We start from the raw sequence: 22,542 nt of genomic DNA on the forward strand, positions 1-22,542 counted from the left end.
TCATACCACACCTCTGCAAATATGTCACCTTTCGAGACCTTATACGGGTATCAACCCCCTAAGCTCACATCCTATGTCACAGGGACTACTGCTAATGACTCAGTTGACAAGCTACTTAAGTCCAGAGAACAGATCAAGCATATACTCAAAGAAAATCTCAACTTTGCTCAGCAAAGAATGAAGAAATATGTAGAGTTGCACAGAATGGAAAGGGAATTTGAAGTTGGACAGTGGGTTTACCTCATATTGCAACCCTACCGCCAGAAATCAGGGGTGGTAAGGCACAATCACAAACTATCTCCCAGGTTTTACGAACCCTTTCGGGTGGAGCAACACCTGGGGACAGTGGCTTACTGTTTGGAGTTGACACCGGAATCGAGGATCCACTCGATCTTCCACGTGTCTTGCCTCAAGCTCAAGCTAGGTGCCCAGATCAACCCTCTGCCATCGCTGCCTCCTATCAATGACCTTGGGGAAATGAAGCCTGAGCCGGAAGCAGTGCTGAACCGCCGTGTGAATCGCCATGGGAATCAGGAGGAATAGCTCCACTTGGTGGGCTAGGTTCTTTAAGCGGGGTGGGTTGTTATGAAGCCTGTGGGCTGAAGCCTAGTGAAGCGGGAATGGGCCATAATTGATCAAGTGAATGGCCAGGCCCATGGATGGAGTGGAGACACTGCATTTTGAAGTTCTTTAGGAAGGCTTCCGTAATGAGAAAATAAAGTAGATGTTCTTATTTTAATGTTGTCAATTTACTTTTATGCCCTGCTTTACAATTGTTAGTTTTACACTTGTAAGCCATTGATTAGCTGAGTTAGTTATTTTCTATAGAGGGAATCTAGAAAAGGTGAGAGACGTGTGTGCGATGGTTTTCATCTGGAAATTATAAGAATTGGCTTACTGTTCTTAGAGGTTGGGTGTTCATAACATTGCAATGAATGAATCTTGTGATTCTCTTATATCCATTCTACTTTACATTGCAATTACATTATATGAAAGTTCATAACAGAGTTGTCGTGGATTGGGTCAATACTCGAAGTTGTTCCATTTGGTACCTATGGGATTATTGGGATGAATGAGTTCAGTCCCTTTCTAATCTACAATTTTCCATTTCACATCAGTTTAGAGAAGGGAATTTGCCTGCTAATTTTCTTGCAAGATATGGTGCGAAAGGCTTGAACAAGAGATATGAGGCTACTGAGTTGCTTCTTCGACAATTAATAGGCATGTTGCGCTTGGATAAATTGGGTTTTCTGCACTTACATTGATAGTTTGGGTTCTGTTGATATTTTATTTTGGTTGGTTTGGTTTGCTTTTACACGTTGGTTTGCACGTTGGTCTTATTTGTTTGGTATTGCTATTATGTATAAGGTTTCCTCAACCATAAGTGAGGTTTTCTTTCAATAAAACATAGAGGTGTTGCCCTCCTTTTTTGTTTTTTTAAAAAAAGAACACAATACAATTATTAAAAGAAATAAAAACGCAAATATTTTATGCTAATTGTAGCGATAGGCTTCCACATCAATTGGTGATGCAATTTTTACATTGGCCAGACTGGTGAAGAGCTCCTCCTGCAAATTAAGGAAACTATCACTGAAATTTTATTGGGTCTAGAGATTGGTGACACTACTGATGATTAAGTCAGTTTATTTCATTTATGGAGAGAAAATCAATGGTAGGGAGTGTTATTTAGAATGAATTTGTTATCTTCTTTTATTGTGGAAATGCCCTTCTCAATGTTTTTTATTTTATTTTATTTTTTATGAGTAGATTCCTTATATGTTTGTCACAATTTAGGCTTGGAGTTATTAGAATAATTAAAGAAATTATCCCCTAAAAAAGTGGGGTTGCAAAGTTGTCTTCCTTCATGGGTTTAGTGAGAGGGACCCATTAGATAATGGGTGGCTCTACAACTACTGCTCCCAGCTCCCGCTGAGCTACCGTTAGTTATAGGATCATTTTTTTTTTTTTTTTGCTTTTTCATACATGTATTTTTTAACACTTTTAAATATTATATTAAAAAAATGAAAAAATACAATATTATTAAAAAACACTTTCTTAATCATTAAGTAAAAAAAACTAAATTAAAAATTCCAGCGGTAGCCCCCAACGGGAAGAGTATCATTTCCCTTAGATAATTTCTTATTTGGAGCAAAAGTAATTCCTAGAGCTCAACCCCCGCCCCCCCGATAGCATAGCTCAACATCTTATCATGTCGCATCCCTAGTAGGGATTTCTTAAGGCAATCTCGATTTATTAAGATTATTTTTATAAGGATTTTCATCAAATATTACAAATCAACCAAATCCTAAATTGATTCACTCTCCTACCAAGTGTGAGTGAGGCCTTACTTTCTTTTCTTTACTCGATGGTTCCAAGTGATGTCCTTTGTGCCATTACAAGGTTAGTTCAAGTGCTATTGAGAGCATGATTAATTTGGACTAGGGCTTTTCGCGCCACTTCAGAATACAAACTCGTACAAGGTCTATGATGTATTGCCAGGGTACTAGCTTGTGCAAGGCTTTTTTGTCCTGCTGGGGGTACTAGCCCGACAAGGCATTTAGCGATTTGGGTCACTCATCTGAATCCAAGTGAAATCCTTGTTCCTTGAATTCCTGCCTGCTTAATCCCTGGACACATCTAAACTTAGGAAAGCATACATAGTGGCTTCACCACTAACTAGCTTAAATTTGGTTGGATATTGATATGAATCCATTCATATATGTATCTTTGTAAGATCAAAATCTGCAAAATAAGTTTGAGTTAGATTCCTTCACCGGAAGAGAGTTATCAATGGCAGAATTAGCTTAGGAATGTTAACTGGGCACCAAGAATCGTGCCACCAAAAGAGTAATGTCATGGTATAATACCTCAACCCCTATAAATACCCTACCAATTATGCTCTAAATGTATTATTCTAAGTTGATTACTGAGAGAAGTAGTTTCTTCTCTAACTTAACCATCGAAGGCATTCCCATCTGGGTTCTTTGAGGCTCTTGTTTTGGTTGCAGGGCTTGGCAAGAAACCTCAACTTGCTCGATGAGAAGAGAGCAGAGGCTGAGGTAAGAGCAGCAACCTATAAGAAAGGGCAACGACTTACTTCAATAAGAGAGTCAAACACAAAACATTCAAAGTCGGAGACATCGTGCTAAGGGAAGTCAGCACCACCACTCAAAAAGAAGGAAAAGGCTTTCTTGGGCCAAGTTAGGAAGGACTATGAGTCATCGTAGCCAGCAACAGACCTAGCGCTTACCATTTGGAAGATATGAATGGAAAGAAGTTGTCACACCAGTGGTACGCAGAGCACCTGGGGAAGTGTTTCGTTAATAACTTCATGTAACCGAAACAAACGATGAATAAGAATCACTCTTGTTCAAGTAGTCACACCCATGACTCTTCGAATGATTAAGGCAGACTAGCAAGGAACTGTTACTGCTCGCACAAGCAAAGACAACACATATACACTTTCGCCATGATAACGGTCAAGGAAACCTCTCGCGCTAAAAAAGCAAAGCCTAGCAGCGTGCAAGCTGAGCTTAGGCAAACAAGGCATATATACGACTTCAACGCGATATCAATCAAGGAGACCTTCTAGCCCAAAGAACCAAGCCTACCAAAGTGCATGTTGAACTTAGGCAACTAAGGCTAGCATACGCATTGGTGACCATAGCGATCGAGGAAACCTCTCATGCCCAAATAGCCAAGCCTAGCAAAGTGCAAGCTGAGCTTAAGCGACCAAGGCTAACACACACCTTGGTGACCATAGCAGTTGAGCAAACCTCTTGCGCCTAAAGAGCCAAGCCTGGCAAAGCTTAGGTTGAGCTTTGGAGACCAAGGCTAACAAATGCCTTGGCGACCATAGTGATATAGAGAATCTCCCGTACCCAAATAGCCAAGCCTAGCAACGACCAAGGCTAACACACAACTTGGTGACCATAGTGGTCAAGGAAACCTCCCATGCCCAAAGAGCCAAGCCTAGCAAAGTGCAGGTTGAGCTTTAGCGACCAAGGCTAACACAAGTCTTAGCAACCATAGCGGTCAAGGAAATCTCTCGCACACAAATAGCCAAGCCTAGCAACATGAATGTTGAGCTTCGACAACCAAGGTTGACACACGCCTTGGTGACCATAGCGATCGAGGAAACCTCCCCCGCCCAAAGAAGCAATCATAGCAATGTGCAAGTAAAGCTTCAACATCCAAGGCTGACACACACCTTGGCGACCATGGTGAACAAGGAAACCTCTCGCACCCACGATGGGGACCTAGAAAAATCCCATGCCACAGTAGATTCATGATAAGAAGGACAAGTGGGGTAAACCTTAGGTGATCAAGTACATAACCTAACTACATTGAAAGGGAAGAAATAGCCAAAGGAGCTGTAGCTCTTGGGAAGTGCAATGCAAACAAAAAGCAAAAGAACAACAACAAGATTGGTGGCAAATGTAAAAGAAAATTTGCTACAACCATTAGTCACAAAAATATATCTATTACAAAATATACCCCTTACAAAATAAGTATGTTACGAAATATCCTAACTAACATTGCAACCAGTGTAGCCAAAGGGAGGAGCTATCCCTGAGGCTAAGTTTTCGAGCTGTTATTAGGAGGATGAGGAAGCGGTTGGGTGAAGAAGGCTTCGAGCATCACATCGCCTCCTAAAGAGTCTAAAATAGCCAAGGTCACCATGTTGGGGAGGACATTACGCAGCTCCAAGGCCCTAAAGTCTTCTCCAAGATGAGCTAACAGGAACCTTCTTGATTTCTAGAGGCCAAGGTTATATCCAAATTTCCATGCTCACGCCGAAAGTCCAACACCTCGGCCTTTAGTGTGACAATCTCCACCTCTTGCAACACCGAGTGACTGCCCAGGCGGGAGTAAGCCTCCCCCCATCATTTCGTCTCTTCTATTGCCTCAGAAAAAACTTGAAAGGCTCCTTCCATGAATGAATGGGAAGACTGGACCTACTCCTCCAAACCAGACTAGCGTTAGGTGACCCATTGAGCCAAAGAAGATAAGCCCTACAAGGAATGACCTAGGACAATTATAACAAGCAAAAGGAAGATTACAACATGCTAGTAGCAGAGTTACGTATTGGAGAGAGGAGTTGTCCAAGTTCCTTGCCTATTTTGGCAACTAAGGGATCGAAAGACTCGCTTTTGGGTTTAACGAAGTGGGCAGAATCTTGGAGGAATCAAGATCCTCTGAATGAGGACTGAGGAACTGCATCAAGCGAAGTATGGTCAACCTACTCGGTAGGGGCTACCAGGGAGGCCATCCTCGAAGGACATGCAATGGGGAGGAGATTTCCCTGCTTGGAGAAGGAACCACAAGACGAGACTCCAAGGGGTCAGTAGAAGTAGTGTTGCCCCACCAATTCTCAGGAATTGCCTAAGCCAATTGCAATAGCAATCTCAAGTACTTCCTCTCTAAAGAAAATACTAGGCATGGGTGCGCCCTATGCAGAGGTTGCTTCGCCTACAATAGTCTCACTGACAATAGACAAAACTTCTTCAGTTAGGGCCCATTTCATTCCAAGGATGTAGGCAAATCAGTGGCGGCTTCAACACTCCCCACCCTTGCTTGGGCTAGGAGTTAGTTTTTCCCTTGCACCTCGTCCCCGCCCATATATACTCCTTAGCCCTGTCTGTTTGACAAGCGGACGGGTGGCACTGACCATCTTCGTATCCCTGCCCTACGCATTACTATTCATCCAGTTTGGTGGGAAACCATGTTCGTGTTTGATGGACGTGGCTCTCCATGCACGGAGACCACCAAATCAGTCACTTGGCCGATCCTCCACACCTACCTTGAATGAGAACCGAGTCAACCAATTAACCAAACAACCAATGAAAATCTGGAAGTAGGACATAGAGAAGAAATGAAGAAGAAGAAGAAACATAGACAACTAGGCAAGTTTTGGAGGAGAGACAGACAGGCAGAAGAAGAAGAAGAAGAAAGTAAACCAAAAAAAGAATGAGAAATGAGAAGAGGGTGTGGAGAAGAGTGTGCGAAGAAGAGAAGGCCAAAGAAGAGAAGAAAAGAAAGAGGAGATAGAGAATAAATGAAGAAGAAAAAGAGGAGGAGAGAGAGAGAGAGAGAGAGAGATGGCGGCTGGAGAAAATGAGTCAGGTTTAGGGTTTTTTCTTAAGTATATGTGTGTGTGTGTGTCATAAACAACGGGGGAGGGGTGAAGTAGAACATTGTCGAGCTAAAGCCTAACCCACCCTCATTCACTTTCATTAAATTTATAATGAAACCTGGCACCTTCACGAGATAACGGGCCCCTACAGGATGGGCGGATTGGGTGGGCAGATCGAATTTCGAGGGCTTTCTGCCCAGGCCTTCTTGGAGAAAGCCTTTTGTCGCCAACTTCTAACACCTTGACGGATTTGCATGGATCCAAAGATGAGGAGGACGATGGGCAAAACTTCTTGAACAGCGCATTAGGGAAAAAGCCTGGGAAGACGTTAGGAATTGTGTAAAAGAAGTTGGAATCCAGCAACGAGTCTAGATCCTAGGCCCCATGGCCTATTACATCCGCAAGGCGATAATCATGCAACGGTGGTTGCGAATGCCTAGTTTCTCGTTGATCCCCAGAGGTAGGGATAAAATGAGTTTGGGTAAGCGGGGTCGCTACAAGCACATGACTTGTCACGGGTTTCGTCGCCCTCTGTGTAAGTTCTCTTTCCCTTACTGTTCGAAGGAGCAAGGGCAAACCTCTTGTGTTGACAGGTGTGCTCTAGATCCGTTGAGCTCAAGACTTGACAGCCCAACATGATCTAAGTTCTCCTAACCCATGCGTAGATGAGATCCAAACATGTCATGTTCCCCCTAGTGGCAGTCACTTCAAAGCTGTGAATGTTAGGGATAGAACTCCAAGAGGCCCTGATAAGAAATTCACAGCAGACAGACTCGCTGGAAGAAAATTCCCAACCAACTCCAAAAATGAAAAAGAATTCACGATCCCAATTCTTGATGTGGGAGTAGTGGGACTCTAGGTGGATGACTCGCTAACCGTTGTGCGAACGAAAATTGCATTGGTTCCCGTCGTGCCTCCTCACGCCATAGACATGGAAAAATTCATGAGCGGTAAGGTTGCGGTTCTCTTCTCCCACTGCTTCTAGGGCATGCCTCCAAATAACACAACAGGACAACAAGATCCTCCAAGTGTTAGGCAAGAGTTGAGCAGGAGCCAGGCCCAAATAGTCCAAAATGTCGGGAAGTGGAGTCTTAGTCCCATCAAGAACATGCCGATGTAGAGCCTGACGTATTCTGTAGTGCCCTCCGAGTTGATAATGTTGCTATGAGAATCAGAAGGACCTCTCTAACTCAAGAATGTCATATTGTTCTCTCATGGTGTCTAGTTCCACTTGGGTGGTACTCTGTGAGAATAGTCCAGTGACTGGTATGAGCAAGAAGAACGGGAAGTATTATGGGAAGGATTTTTTAGAGCCTTCAAGGTAGAGAAGTGTGAAGACTCGAGAATGAAGGAAGATAGGAAATGAGATGAGGTGGTAGAATGCAAAAAAGTGAACAAGAGCAAAAAGAAAGACTTAGAGTAGAAGGAAATAAGGAAAGTAGAAAAGGAACGTAGATTATGGGAAGATGAAGTAGCAAGAAAGTGCAAGTGCTGAGCAAAGAAGAGGGCGCCAAAATCTCACTTTCGCGTTGAAAGAACGGACGGGTAAGTCTTCTATCAAACGAACCGTCGGATTTCACGCTGCACAACGAAGTAGGTAGAAAGGTGTCAAAAGAGATGTTGAGAAGGAGCAACATCTAGAAAGACGAACAAAGAACAATAGGGAAAGAGCCGGGTGTCCATGGGAGTGCCTAGCAGATTCGAAAATGGTATGCATCAAAAAGAAAAATTCACACCTACACGTCTATGGTAAGAATTTTTAGGGTAACTATTGTGTGTGAATAAATATTTTGTTGGGGAGGAAAGGTTAGCTGGTGAAGAATGGTTAAGTCACGGGGGGTTCACGTGACTAAGGAAGAGCAAAGGATAAAGTTATACAAAACTCACTGTACGAGCCCATAGATAAAGCCCAGAAGGATGTCATATTTACCATGGTAAATCTTAGCCAATTGTATCTTTGTACGATCGGAATCTGTAGAATAAGTCTAAGCTAATAACTGCACCAAAAGAGTGCTACAACGGTATAACTGAGCTTAGGAAGGTAATATTCCTAACTAAGCACCAAGAATCATGCCCCTGAAAAAGTAATTCCATAATAGAATACCTCAACCCTTATAAATACCCTACCAGGTTCGTTCTAAAGGTATTCTAAGTTGATTAATGAGAGAAATATTTTCCTCCCTAACTTAATTATCGAAGGCATTCTCTACAGGGTTTCTCGAGAGTCTTATTTTGGTTGCAGGTTGGTAGAGTACGTGAAGGTGTCACGCGAATATACATCAACATTACCATTGCACGAGATGATATTAAAGAACCTTACGATTTTTATTTGTAACTTGATTAGTACATTTTATTTCTATCATGTACAATTTTTTTTTCCTGAGTTGAAAGGGTAGGAAGTGGCTTCCATAACTAAGTTCTATTTGTTGGAATCAAACGTGATAGACTTAAATGAAGAGAAGCCCCTATTTATATCGTGAACATGTTAGTCAACAATGAATGTTGCATCAATAATAAGGGAAATGATACTCCCACCTACACTTTCTACTAACAAAGTGTACCAATTCTGTTTCTTTTTTAGGATTTTTGTTTCTTTATATTTAAGTATTGTGTTTTTCATTTTTTTTTTCATTTTTTTTAAAAAAAATACATAAAAATGCTTTGAAAAAGGGAAAAGAAAATTACACAGTCAGTACCGAATTCAGTATCGACTATCGGTGACTCTAGCACCACCCCAATAAGAGTTCTACTATGCTTCAGGCTTAGTTTGTAACACTCTGGCCACACTGGCCAACATGTACATTGAGTTGGCTTAAGTGAAAAAAAGAAACTAACAGCAAATGCCCCATTTGGTCAACCTCTTAAATCTTTCAAAAGAGTAAAAAAATCCTTAAGGAGCAGCCACAAGTTTTCCCCATCTGCTTGATCCTGAAGTTGTGTTCTCTAGTGTTGCATTGCATCCTCATCGCCTATAAGTGAAGATTCAACCCACGAAAGCAGGGTTCTTCAATGACACCATGAAGCTCTTGCATTTGCATTTTGATTTTCTTCTTTTTGATTTAATTTTGGGATTTTTTTTCAGGTTCTCTACTTTACATTTCGAAATCTTTGTAGAGTTTATGCTAAGATTGTTAAAAGGTACATATGTCTTTGCCTTTCTGGGTCCTCCCTGATTTTTGGGTTGAATAACTCTATTTTCCCTTTGGTTTTGTTTGTTTTTTCTTTTTCTTTTAAATTTGGCCATTCACATGTTATCATTTTGACTAGCAAACACAAAAAATTTCATTTCCACTAACATGTAATCATTTTTAATATTTCCAGCATAAACCAAATTTGTGAAGGATTAATACCTTATTGTGTGCTTGGGAACCACCATATTGTAGTGCAAGTGTGTCACCCATAGCCTAATAGACTGTCACTAAGTTCTTTGCTAAATGAGCAACATGGACTGCTTAAATTTGACAAATGTTGTCCAATATGCGTATGGACTAGCTACCTTTGGTCGTTAGCTGCATGCTTAAGGATTTATAGAATTCCCTGCTCCTCAGGACCCTTTCTTTAGACATGCATTTGATGTCATAGTTTCCATTTGCATAACAACTTCCACCTCCATCAGAAAAATTTGCTTCCAAGTTCCCTGCATCCTCATTTTTATTAACAAAAATTCTATTCTTTAGTCCTTTTTTTTATTATAGAGATTCTCAAAAGAGTTGTGGCCGCTATATTTACTGCATCAACTAATCTTCTAAAGGAAGGCCATGAGCAACACAAAAAGTTTCAACAGTCAAAAAGATCACAAAAAGAAAACAATCAAAGAAAGACCGAAGTGAGGACAATGACAAAGTCAAAAGTAGAAGAAATCTTGAGGTTTGCAAAAGTTTGTCGTCACCGAGTGACCTAGCTTTTGCGATTTGGGTTGGTACTGTTTGAAGAAAGGAAGCCTCCCTGGCCAATGTCGCCGTCGAGTTAAATAGCTAGTGTCGCTGTCGGTTTGAAGAAGTTGTTGCCGAAACTCATCGCATTTGATTTTGAGAAAGCCAGCTCGTAGTAGGGGTGTAAATCCGTCCGGTTCAGTCTCAAGGAGATATCGGTCCATCATTTTTCCGAACCAAACCAAATCGATCACTCCTAGTGGACTGGACCGGACCGTTAGCTATCGGTCCGGGCCAGTTTCAAAATGGGGCCCAATCATACAAAAAAGTCCATCATTCTTGAAGTATACTAAAAAGCTTGCCATGTGTATTTTCGGCCCATTAGTATAAAAAAAAATTCACGATATTTGTAATTTTAAATAATACAACTATTTAATTTAATTTGCATATGTTTTACTTAAAAATAGCCTAAAAAAAATTGTTCAAATTATCAAAAATGATAATTATATATTAGTTAATTGATATTAGTTGATTAATAATTATATATTTAACATTTTATATTTTCAATAGTTATAAATTAGATGAAAATTACATAATTCACTTATATAACTAATATACAAAATAATATATGTAATTTATAAAAAATATTTAAAAATATATATTTGTAGTTTGATCGGTCCGACCCGGTTCGGAATGAAAAAATCTCATTCTAAGACAGGACCTTTCGGTCCCACAAATAAAAAACCGAAACCTACTAAAAAAAGTTTTCAATCCGATCCAGTCAGTTTTTCTAGTCTAGACCGAAAATTTTAAGCCCCTAGTTCGTTGAAGAAGGGGTTCACGGGTGCCAATTTCTTCCTAACGCCAATTCATTCCCTTTTTGTATGGAGAGTGTGGCCATAGTGTCAAAGAACAGTCTAATAAATAGAATTTTCGCCCCAATAATAAACCAATTTCGTTCTGAAAAGAGTTTCTTGGCTAGAAACCCAAACGGGGCCTCAAGTCCCTGAATGAATGGAATAGTGATCAGTGATTCCTCAGCTTAGTTTCACTCTCCCCCGTTGATTCTCCGTTCTGACTGCGAAAGTATACTCGTATTCAGAGCCCTCTTCTCCGAATCGAATATCATGAGGGTATTAGATAGGTACAGGCTCACTATCTTGCAATCTACGCCATTTTGTCTGCCTTTCACGAGGCCGCAAAAATTCAAATTTGGTCCATTCAATTTTTTCACTCAGAAGAGGTTCAAGAAACCAGTAATCTCTGCCCGAACTCGCTTGGAAGACCGAGTCAGGGACCCCAAGCTTGACAAGCTCGTCACCTCCATAAAAAAACTCAGAACCATCTTCAACCTGCTTGAGCTAATGTTGCAAAGAAAACGCGGTCCCTTCGTTTCCGTACAGTTGATGTCCCGGTGGAGGAACATCGTTGGACTAAACATCGCTATCGGCGGTTTTATTAAAAAATACCCACACGTGTTTGAGCTGTTTACGCATCCAATTAGGAGGAATTTATGCTGCCGCATTAGGCAGAAGGTAAGAGTTTTGATGAGGGAGGAAGAGAATGCTGTTAAAGAATGTGAGTTGGAAGCTGTATGCCGCGTGAAGAAGTTGTTAATGATGTCGGTCAGTGGCACTGTTCGTCTTCATGCTTTGAGGTTGATAAGAACGGAATTGGGTTTGCCCCGGGATTTTCGTGACTCGATTCTTGCAAAGTATTCTGGTGATTTTAATTTAATTGGTTTGGAGGTAGTGGGATTGGTTTGTAGGGATGAGAATTTGGGAGTTGCCCAAGTTGAGACGTGGAGGGAGAAAGAGTATAGAGAGAAGTGGTTGAGTGAGTTCGAGACCAAACACGCATTTCCTATTAATTTCCCGACTGGGTTTAAGATCGAGGCAGGTGTTAGAGACAGGTTGAAGAATTGGCAAAGGCTACCGTATTTGAAGCCGTATGAGAGGAAAGAAGTAGTTCGGGTTCGAACTTGTGGAGGGATGGAGCGGTTTAAGAAGAGAGCAGTCGGAATTCTTCATGAGTTATTGAGCTTGACAGTGGAGAAAATGGTTGAAGTTGATCGTTTAGCTCATTTCCGAAGGGACTTTGCCATGGAAGTTAATGTGCGGGAACTACTTCTTGAGCATCCTGGAATTTTTTACATATCGACGAAAGGGAATCTACAAATGGTCTTTCTTAGAGAAGCATATTGCAAAGGATATCTGATTGAGCCCAACCCAATATATGTTGTTCGAAGGAAGATGTTGGACCTTGTCTTGCAAGGGTGTCGAAGTACTGGAGAATTTGTCACTGAGAAGGAAGTCAAGGAGGCTAGTGATTCTTTAGTCTATAGAACTGATGGTGAAGGTGGGAGAGATGGAGACTGGGTTATTCCAATTGTGGAGAGTCTTTGACAAAGGAAATCCTTACGACAGTGCAGGCGAAATCAATTATTAATTTGAAGAAGTTCACTGGAGGTAGTGAAAGTGATGCTTGCATTAAGGGTTAGTCGAATTTAACCATGTGATGATTGACATCTAATCTATGGAAAGTGGTCTTCTTCTCTCTAAAGTGTCAGATGATATCCTTCGTGGACCTCAAGGAGGTTGCCTCAAACAATGGACCACCCAAGGCGACTAGTTGCTAGTAACTCCCCGTGAAAAATATCGATTTTGGTAAGTTGCATCTCCCTGAATTCTTTTGTCTCGAGTGTTTATTTGGCCTGGATGTAGTAGTATCTCTTGATTGTTTCCCTAAACACCTGTTTGGCGCTGAAGAACCTGTACTTAATTTCATTGTCTAACTCGTGACATCTTCTTGGGTTTTCTTTTCTTATGGTTCATATCACAAGAATTTAGCACTTGCACGAAAAGAAGTGGTGCTTTCCTGTATGCTGAATAGTGTTCTCTATAGAAACAATTTTGTCATCAGTAATCGTTGTGATCCCCATATGTCTCATGTGCTGCCTTTAAATGGAGAGAAATGGCAAGAGCTTTGAAGATCGGGAACCTTTTTTGGATGAGCTTTAAGAGATTCTTTCTTCCTTCCAACACATTTTTCTGTGCATCTGTAGTTGTTCTTAACGGGGCTTGTTTTCCTGATTTATTTTATCCATTTGTAGTCCCTAACTGTAACTAGGTGTTCTCTTTGTGTACTTCTTGTGTCCCTGGATTACGTCCATTTACCTCTATTAATAAAATTTTATTTTAATATAAAAAGAAAAGAAAAGAGAGGCCAACATCTTAGCACTTCTTTATCCTATTCTTCAAAATACATAACCAAAATCTATTTATTTATTTATTTTATATATTGATTTTTACAATACATCATACATCAGCTTATCTATTTTTTCTCTATATCATTTAAATATTCTTTTTTAATATATTTTTTATTCATTTCTAATATTTCCTCTAACTATTAATGATATTCTCATATCTTTTAATATTTACAATATTTTCCTATATATAATGTCATATTTAAATTACTTAAAAAATAGAAAAAAACTTAAGAGTAAAACTATATATATATATATAAAAGGACCGCTTCTAAGCGGTCTGGCCAATTTTTCTCAAATAACAGCCTTCCAATTACGTGCTGCCACTTCAAAAATTACATCAAATTCAAGTTACACTCGTTCACATGAGAAAGCAAACAAATAGGAAATCGATCTCCTCTTCATGGGAACCTCAACTATGTTGTGTTTCCAGTTTCACCGCCGAGCAAAGTTCCACCGCAGCAGTCCACCTCCACCAGTTTGTCACCCACTATGCCCATATGAAAATTGTCCACAAATTCTGGAGCGAAAGTACCAATTTTGTAGAAAAAAATCCAATAAAGAATGAGAGAAATACAGCACAGTTAATTAAATTGCATTGATATTAACATTGAAGATGAAAATGAGAGAGAGAGAGAGAGAGAGAGAGAGAGAGAGAGAGAGAGAGAGAGAGGCAGGCTATTACCTTCCTGTGTTGCCGATCGAAAAAGAGATGCCCAAATCTAAGTATTTATTGCAGGTGAAGAGGAGAAAAAACACCGTCAAAATGTAAGAAAAAGATTTCCCTCTCACATTTGTAGAAAAAAAAAAGATAAAGACAAGAACAAAATCTTAAAAAAGAATTAACTTACAAATTTTTAGATTTAGATCTATAAAAAAATTCAACTTAGAAAGTAAAGCACTTTAAAGAAATCCCCATGTAAATCATAAATCAAAACACTTCGGAAAATTTATACTCAAATTTGTAGGAAAAAAAGAACCATAACTAACAATGACAAACAATGAAAATATAAAGCCTTACCAGAATCAAGAGGAGGAGGACGAGTCAGTCATGTCTAACCAATAATTTCTATTCCTTCTCTTCTTTGTTCAAACAACGAAAATATAAAGTCTTACCAGAATGTTGTGGTGGGGTTTTAATAAGCAAGTTCATGATTGCGATTGACTAGAAACTAAAAAGAGAATTTGGGTTATTTTTCCTTGGCAAAAAATCTTGGATTTTTTTCCCCTGATGGTGAAGAGGGCCCTGGGCGAGAATGGAGAGTCGTAATACCCTGGGTTCTGTGGGAGAGAATGGGTAGAGAAGGAGAGAATACGTGCTTTTTTTAACTAAATGCATGATGTCTTGATCATTTTCACATGAAGTAAATTTAGCTTAAACCAAACAAACCTGATTTGTTCAGAGAAAATTAATTTAATTTTTAGTATCTGTTCAATGCATCTATTTGATCCTGATGCCCCACACTTGATTGAAAGGGTAGCCTTATTATTAACATCAAAACTTCTAATGCATAAAAGTCAAAGATTGTGAGTCAAACTTTTGGCACCAGCTCTCGTTTTTTTTTTTTTTGGTATTGTTTTTACTTGTTTTGGAATGATTACTTATTGAATCTTGTATCTTTGTAACCACTTAGTTAATCTATATTATGCTTACTTTGAAAATATAAAAATAATAATAAAAAAAAAAGTCCAAAACTATAAATGGAGTGCTAGAAAGTAATGAGACAAGAGGGGCCCGTGTGAAAGTGATAAAGGGCTAAAATGAAAATAAGATAAAAAGAAAATGATGATGAAATGAGAGAGAAATAATAACAAATTGTTTAGAAGAATGAACAGTAACCACTACATGTAGCCAGTGTACTATAGCTAAACGGAAAATAGAAATAGAATAGATGATCTATTGGAGGGGACTTTTGGTCATCTTTTTTTATGTTCTACAGAAAATTATATTTTACAAAATCTACTGTGAATGCTCTGCTATGTTTTTATATTTGTATGCCATCATTTGCAATAACTACTCTACTTCAAAATTAATGCGGAACCCGATAAATCCCGAATTCAGGCAATTAAGCATGTGAAATTCTGTCTGTCCAAGGCTCCAAGCGTGATATTTCACTACTTGGAGATTCTAATCTTTGCTTATTCAAGACTCTAGTGGTGTAAAAACAGCTCTAACTTATTTTTAGGAGTGACAATTTGAGTATCATGTCAAATTATGAATATTAGATTATATGAGTTAATCCGAACACGATTTGTTTAATTGCAATGGTGCTAGGACGGTATAACAGGTTTGGTGACTAGGCTGCGGTGGAAGGAGGCTGTGCTTCACGGTGGCCTCTGGTTTGCTTTCAACAGAGGGCGGCGACGTGGACGGATTCGTCACGCAATTTGGATGTGTCTAGGACGTGGGTTGTGAACTTCTCAATGCAATCGGTTTGGGATGGTTTGTGGTGCCGTGAAGGATTTGCCTTGGGTGGTTCCTGGGCCGGTTCAATGCCAAAGGCGGCCTTAGAGCATTTTCGTTGGATTATGTAAATGTAAATATAAAATTTGTATAATATCACATGATTTGGTATTTGACTATTTCACTCAAAATTTATTTTCATATTAGATTATCTATCCATTAGTCAAATAATAATAAAATATTATCAATTTAATAATATTTTTTAAATAATAATAAAATATTATATATGTTGCTATGTTTGATGACCATCAAGGACTCAAGGTTCATTTAATTTCAGGCCACTGAATTATATCAATCCCACACTAGTAAAAATTACATAATCCAACAACTACTCAAAGTCATTAATAAACAACCAGAATCATTTAAACACATCAACAAGATAACTAATTCCACAACAACACTCCACAATTAAAACACAAGAGCAGCAACAGGTAACTAATTCCACAATTCCACAACATCAATTCCATCAGCAGCAGGTAATTCCACAACGACATTCCACAATTGAAACAGCGGCAGGTAACCATCAGCAGTAGGTAATTCCAGCCGTTCAAAACACATAACTATCATTCCAGCTGTTCAAAACACATAAGAATGCATAAGAAAAACACTGCCCAGTCTCAAAATGACAATGTTACCAAACAATTCATGCACGTGAGCACCATACACCAAATGAACCACTGTCCCATTCTTTAAGTTATGATAGTCCAAAATAGACAGCACTCATTGTGAACAAGCGAATATCTACCTTCTTCAGAATTTTTTATTGCTCTTTGATTCTTGCCACTTCCTCCAAATATGAGAAGTCATGCTTTGGTCGAGAACAAAGTTTTCAGATTTTTGAAATGAGAGATTTATTGAACTTGCAATAAGATGATGTTGTTGAAAGTGGGACTGTTCATCCGGATTCCGGCCCAGGAACATGGGTTTCAAACCAGGGCCGGGTTAGCCCGGGTCAAACCCGAATGAATCTAGGTTGTAAATCCAGAACACGGGTTTACAACTCGAAACCTGGTATTTTTTTTTATTTTTTTATTATTGTTTTGAAACTGAAACAAATAAAAATGACATTTAGAAAAGATAGAGATTAACAGATAGAAATTGCAGACTAAAATATTTTACCATTGCAGTTGCCACCTCTGCTAATCACTGGAGTTTGGAACTCTAAATTTTTTCACCAAACCCAAGAAAACCGCACCAAGTCTCCAAAAAGCTAATAAAGGAATTCGAGTATTCGACCCAGAAAATTATTGACAGAAACAAAGTTTCTCCTATGGTTCTTTCTTCCGTTTCTTGCACTTTCTCGCTAACTTTCTTTCTTAGCTACTAGAACCATTTACTGTTGTTTTGATTTTTGAATGTTTTGAAACTGAAATGTAAATTCAAACTGACAAAAAAAAAATGGGGGTACCCGGATTTACTGAAACATAAATTCAAACTGACAAAAAAAAATGGGGGTACCGGATTGTAAATCCTGGTACCCGGACCAAGTGTATCCAAGTTTTGCAACTCGGGTTCCGGTTCGGAACCGAAATCCGATTTTTCAAGTTTCGGACCGGGCCAAAAAAAAATCCGACCTTGATTAACAGTCCTAATTGAAAGTAATGCCGACAATCGTCCCATGATCAATAATAATGAAGTGCATTAACTCATTTTTCTACCCAAAGCATTCTGGTATCCTCTCTCAGATTAAAAAACAATAGCACCTCTTAATCGTTTCCCACAGAAGCACCAGCAAACAAACTTGTATACGTTTAAATATGTCCTGTAATAACCGGGCTTAGGCCCAGCCCTTATTTTGGTCAGGAGGCACGAAGCCCAGCCCACGAGCATCTGTGTTAGTCTAACGGCGTCGTTTGGAGAGGGAATTATTTTCCTTTCTGCCGTGCACTGTTCTTCTTCCTCGTTGAGTCCCCTTTTGCGTCCGCGAGTTCCCCATTTCTCTCGTGCAACTGCTTCCCACGCCCACGCCCCACGATTTTATCTGCTGCGGTTCCACACGAGTGTCTTTCTCATCACTTTTCCGAATTAATCAGATCCTCTCTTGCGCGTTTTGGTGTTTTCACCTTGGCTGGTATTTTCTGGACTGGTGTTTTCGGATTTTTTTTCCGTGGGTCTCAACTTTCTGGTTCTCCGAAGGTGAGCCATCGTCTCTCTTTCGTTCTACATTTTTTTTTTCTTTTTTTTTTCTTCTTTTCGGGCTTAACCGTCCGCAACTCAAGCTTTTGGAACTGCAATTTATTTACTTATTTTTCTTTTCACTGCAGTGTCGTTCGGTCTCTTGAACAAGGTTTGGTATTTTCTTTTTCCTTCAATCCGGATTTATCACTTTCTATTTCCTGTTTTACTGGTTTTAATCGCACGGCTTATCTCCTTTTGGTGCTGCTGGGTTTGATCACACGCACACACTCAGATTCTCAAACTTTCCTTGTGCAGGCCACTTTCTCTTTCACTGGGGATTTATGTGAACATTTTTTGGACGTGAATTTGCAGTGACCCATTCGAAGTGGTTTTTTGGAGTTTTGGAAATTTTTCCTCTTGGGGTATGTTCCCCGAAGCTTTTGGTAGCTTTTGAATGATAGGTTGGACTGTGAAATGTAATGGAGTTACTGTTTTAGTGGTGGTTGAGTGTGGTGGAGATTTTATATTGAGGAGTATGATTTTTGGATGGATTTGTGAGACTGTTTTGGACTATTATTTGAGACTTTTTGATATAAAATGATGGTTGTTTTGGGTTATAAATGCGAATGATTTGAAGAGAAGGTTGTTCGGGTTTAATTGTTAGATAGTTATGGAGTTGTGAAGGGACTGTTTTGAATTATTATTCATTAAATAGCAGACTACTAGATTGGTTATTAAATGTTGGATATATATTCTTTTTGTTTAGGTGGTGTTACTATTAGAGTTCCGGCTCAAGGTGTTGATAATACGAAGAAGTCAGGTAAGCGGGGTTTATATACTAGTTTTGCATAAAATAAATGAAAGGAGGTTGACTTTGAGAATAAATGTGTTTATTTTTGAAAGAGATGATCTGAAAACAACCTCAAATGTTTATTCTGCATATGCATAAATTCTATATAAGGGAAAATGTTTTTCTGTCATGACTAGTGTAGACATGAGCAAGTTTTGTGTACTTTATTTCTGAACTATGTAAAAGAGCGAATATGAAAATCTGGAAGTTTTGTTATGAACAAATGAGAATATTTTGTTTATGTTTATCTCGAACATGTGAAATGATCTGAAGCCTTTCAATGTTTTGTTTTGATATGAGGTATCATCTGAGAATCTTGGCATGATGTTCTGATTCTGTATATGATTGTAACCGGATTTTCGATGAAATCCGTTCTGTTTCTGTTAAGGCCCAGCCACGGGTATAATGGTGGTTTATAACCCTACCACGGGGGTGAAACATGGAAAATGGCCCAGCCACGGGTATAATGGTGGTTTATAACCCTACCACGGGGGTGAAACATGGAATATGGCCCAGCCACGGGTATAATGGTGGTTTATAACCCTACCACGGGGGTTAAACATGGTATTGTCCCGATGTGATGCTAAGAGATGATTTAATTATAATGTTTCAGTTTGGAAATGCCAACGGAAGTTCTTTTTGGAATAAGTTTATTTTCTGAAAACTTCGCTCTAATGTTTTGTAAAAGTTTTGTTTCTGCATTCTGAAAGTAAATGTTTTGTTCGGCTTATCAAATGTTATAAATGCTCATGTTTACATGCTGGTATATGCTCCTTGCTTGCTGAGTTGTTGATAACTCACCCCGTTAATCTTCATAATATTTCAGATGACATCGATGGTTCAGCTGAGGATCAGTATTAGAGTCTATGGAGAAGATTAGCACTGACTTGTGGTTGGGTATCTCATGTTACTAGTGTTGGTGTTAGAGACTAATTATTTTCTTAAGTTGCATCAATGGATTTAGACGGTTTATGGAGATTTATGTTAATGTTTTATTATTTCTAGTTGTTATTTGAGACAAGAAGAAGAGTTGATTTTATTTGGGTTATTTGGATTGAATATTGGATAAATGAACTTATTTGATGTGTTTAATTGAAGTATTTACGTTCGATTTGAGTTTTGGGAAAGTGGATATATTATTGATTTTGGGAGTACTCTAGCCTTGTTAGAGTTGATTATCAGGTTTTATGAGTTAACTCTCCGGATCCTCGGGGTCGGGGCGTTACATGTCCAACTTACAAGATATATTTTTTTCTCTTTTTTCCTAACGCAAAAGCATAAAAGGAAAAATGAAACATCAAGAGCTGAGTGATGAGTGAGAGAGCTTCCCAACAGCTTAGCTGAAGCGAATCCTCCATGGAGCATCATTGCAGCAGCCATGGTATCTGTAAGGGCTTTGGCTCGTCGATAGTAGGTAGAGATGGAGTCCGACCCCTTTTTGAGAGAGGCAAGTTGGAGTTGGGTTTGGATGAGACAAGCTTGGGATACGGAAGCGTAGGTGGATTCTAGAGATGAAATTAGTGCAGACATCACTAATTGATCTTGCTGTAGCCATAGGTCATATGCAGGGTTGGGAGTATGATTTTCGAGCTCTGGTTTAGGGGCTGGGCAGGTGCCGTCAACAAACTTATAGAGGCGCTGACCGCGTAGGTAAGGGACCAATTGAATCTTCCATAACAGGTAATTGTCTGGGGTTAATTTGACAAAAATTGTATGAGAAAGGGAAGGTTGTGGGAGGGAGGGAGGGAGAAGAAGACATTGGATTAGCCATTGACGTTAGTCCTTGTTGGCTCTGATACCATGTTACAAAACGTATTGTTTGTATTTCTCATTAAATTAAATGAATTTACATGAGGCTCTTATATAGATGTGAGCCAGAGTTTCTGTACAATGCTGCAATGCAGCAGGTGCTAGAATATTCTATGCTAGACTTGGGTTTGTTACGAAAAGGTGTTGTTGCCATATACAGAGAATGACGTGCGTTGTGCCTGCATTCTGTTACGTGACAGCAGTGGAATCTTTGCAATGTAGGGCTCGTGAGTTGGCCATAATGGGTGAGTTGAGATTCCGTTGATGTCGAATTTGTGAGAGTAAAGATCTGTGCGACGGACCACGGAAACGAGAAAGAGTCGGCCTACAAAACAGAGAGAGAGTCAGAAACCAGAAGCAAAATCAGAGAAATAATCACACACCTAAAACGATTGCTTGAAATAATCAGATATGAGAGAAATTTTCACTCTTCATTTCTGGATATAGATCGAAGCAAAAATGGTGATTTGAAAGTGGAAATACGGACGGAGAGAAGAGGGAAAGTGACTAGGGAAGAGGAAAATAGCAAAAATGGTGAAGATGGATTTCCCAAAAACAAGTTAGGAAAGAGAAAATTTTGAGGGAAATAAAATAGCATTGGACGGGACCTTTTATTAATTAAATTATGAGCAATGCTAGGTACAGTTCTCACTTGGAGACTGCATGTGCAGGCCTAGGCTATTTTAACTTTAAAATTTTGTAAAATTACAAAATTATCCCTCCTAAAATAATGTTTTCTCTCATTTAAGCATGTGCCTGCACATGCAGTCCCCACTTCAGGACTGCAAATAGAATTTCTCTTAAATTATTGTTCTGACCTTTGAACAGTGAAGAGTCAAATATGAAAGGGATGGTTGTTAGAGCATTGGCATTGGGTTCATCAAATTTTAACTTTAAAATTTGATGAAAAGTATATATTTTTCATAAATGTAAAACTTTCATATTCATAATCCCACGTTGGATTAGTCATTAGATTCATCAAAATAATAATATAATAATATTTTTTTAAAAAAATATTTTTAATTTTTTCTTTCATATCTTGCAAGTACACTAACAATATGTTAAGTAAATAATTTAATTTGATACTTAAATAATTTAATTCAAATTTTCAGTTTAAAAAGAAAAATTAATTAAATCATAATTTGGAATATTAAACCACACGGCATCTACTAATCAATCCTCATATTGAAATATTGAGCATCTACAACCCAATTGAGTCAGATTAATGTACCTCTTTGAACTTGCTGTCATCACACAAAATATTTAACAAGCATCTACAATCAAATTAAATTCCAACATTCAGATTAATTCCAACAATCAAATTAAAAACTGTAACACTTTGAACTTGCTGTCACATAACATTCATATTAATCTAACTCAACTAATTGCTATTACACAAAATAAATAACAAGCATTTACAATCAGCCCACAAAAAGTTCCTCTTCCAGTCACAATTCAGTTTACATCAAGTGACATTCAGATCAAGTGTGAAGTTCCACTTCCAGCCCACTTCCAATTCAGTTCACATCTAGTCACAATTCAGTTCCACTTCCAAAATCAAGTCACAATCAGCCCAAAATACAATCAGCCCAAAAGTTAACCTTTCCAAAATACAATTAATCATTTTAAAAAAACCAATTCAGATTTCATAGTGGCTGCCCAGCCACATGTTTATCCAAAACATGTGGCTGGGCAGCCACTAAAAGCTGGAAAAACGCAATCAGCCCAACAGTTACACACCTCCATGAGGTGTGGATGGAGATTTGTCGAATGTACCTTCGGAATTATTCAAAGAGTCTTTATAAATTTTCCTTTGAATATTAAGGAAGTAGGCTTGTTGCATGGCAGTCATACTAGAAAGATCCTTGCTCATGATCTCCGCCATGAACTTTCTCTTATCAAGTTCCAGTTGTGCACCTCTAGCTTCATCTGCCTTCGTCACCCATGCTCTCCTCTCTGCCATAAACAACCGTCTATCATCGGTCATTTTTTCTAACACACCGTTGAACTCAGCATCACATGATTCTT

General features: G+C 38.9%; 1 protein-coding gene and 1 long non-coding RNA gene across 4 annotated transcripts; both read left to right on the forward strand.

Moving 5' to 3' along the window:
- Positions 1–10,860: 10,860 nt before the first annotated feature.
- On the forward strand, positions 10,861–15,789 carry LOC109014542 (protein ROOT PRIMORDIUM DEFECTIVE 1-like). 3 transcript variants are annotated; one of them, XM_035688181.1, is made up of 2 exons: positions 10,861–12,674; positions 15,549–15,789. In XM_035688181.1, the coding sequence occupies exon 1, from the start codon at positions 11,136–11,138 to the stop codon at positions 12,411–12,413; it is 1,278 nt and encodes a 425-aa protein (XP_035544074.1). In that variant the 5' UTR covers positions 10,861–11,135; the 3' UTR covers positions 12,414–12,674; positions 15,549–15,789. The 3 variants fall into 3 exon arrangements, with proteins under 3 accessions (XP_035544074.1, XP_035544075.1, XP_018852588.2); XM_035688182.1 differs by having other exon boundaries at positions 15,562–15,789; XM_018997043.2 differs by lacking the exon at positions 15,549–15,789 and adding an exon at positions 12,851–13,165.
- A 1,861-nt stretch (positions 15,790–17,650) lies between these two features.
- Positions 17,651–18,668, forward strand: LOC109014544. The gene is made up of 4 exons (XR_004801198.1): positions 17,651–17,873; positions 18,002–18,024; positions 18,171–18,277; positions 18,622–18,668. It is a non-coding gene; the product is annotated as an uncharacterized LOC109014544 (long non-coding RNA).
- The last annotated feature ends 3,874 nt before the right edge of the window (positions 18,669–22,542 follow it).

Source organism: Juglans regia, chromosome 3, assembly GCF_001411555.2.
Source record: "Juglans regia cultivar Chandler chromosome 3, Walnut 2.0, whole genome shotgun sequence".
In the NCBI taxonomy this organism is placed as follows: domain Eukaryota; kingdom Viridiplantae; phylum Streptophyta; class Magnoliopsida; order Fagales; family Juglandaceae; genus Juglans; species Juglans regia.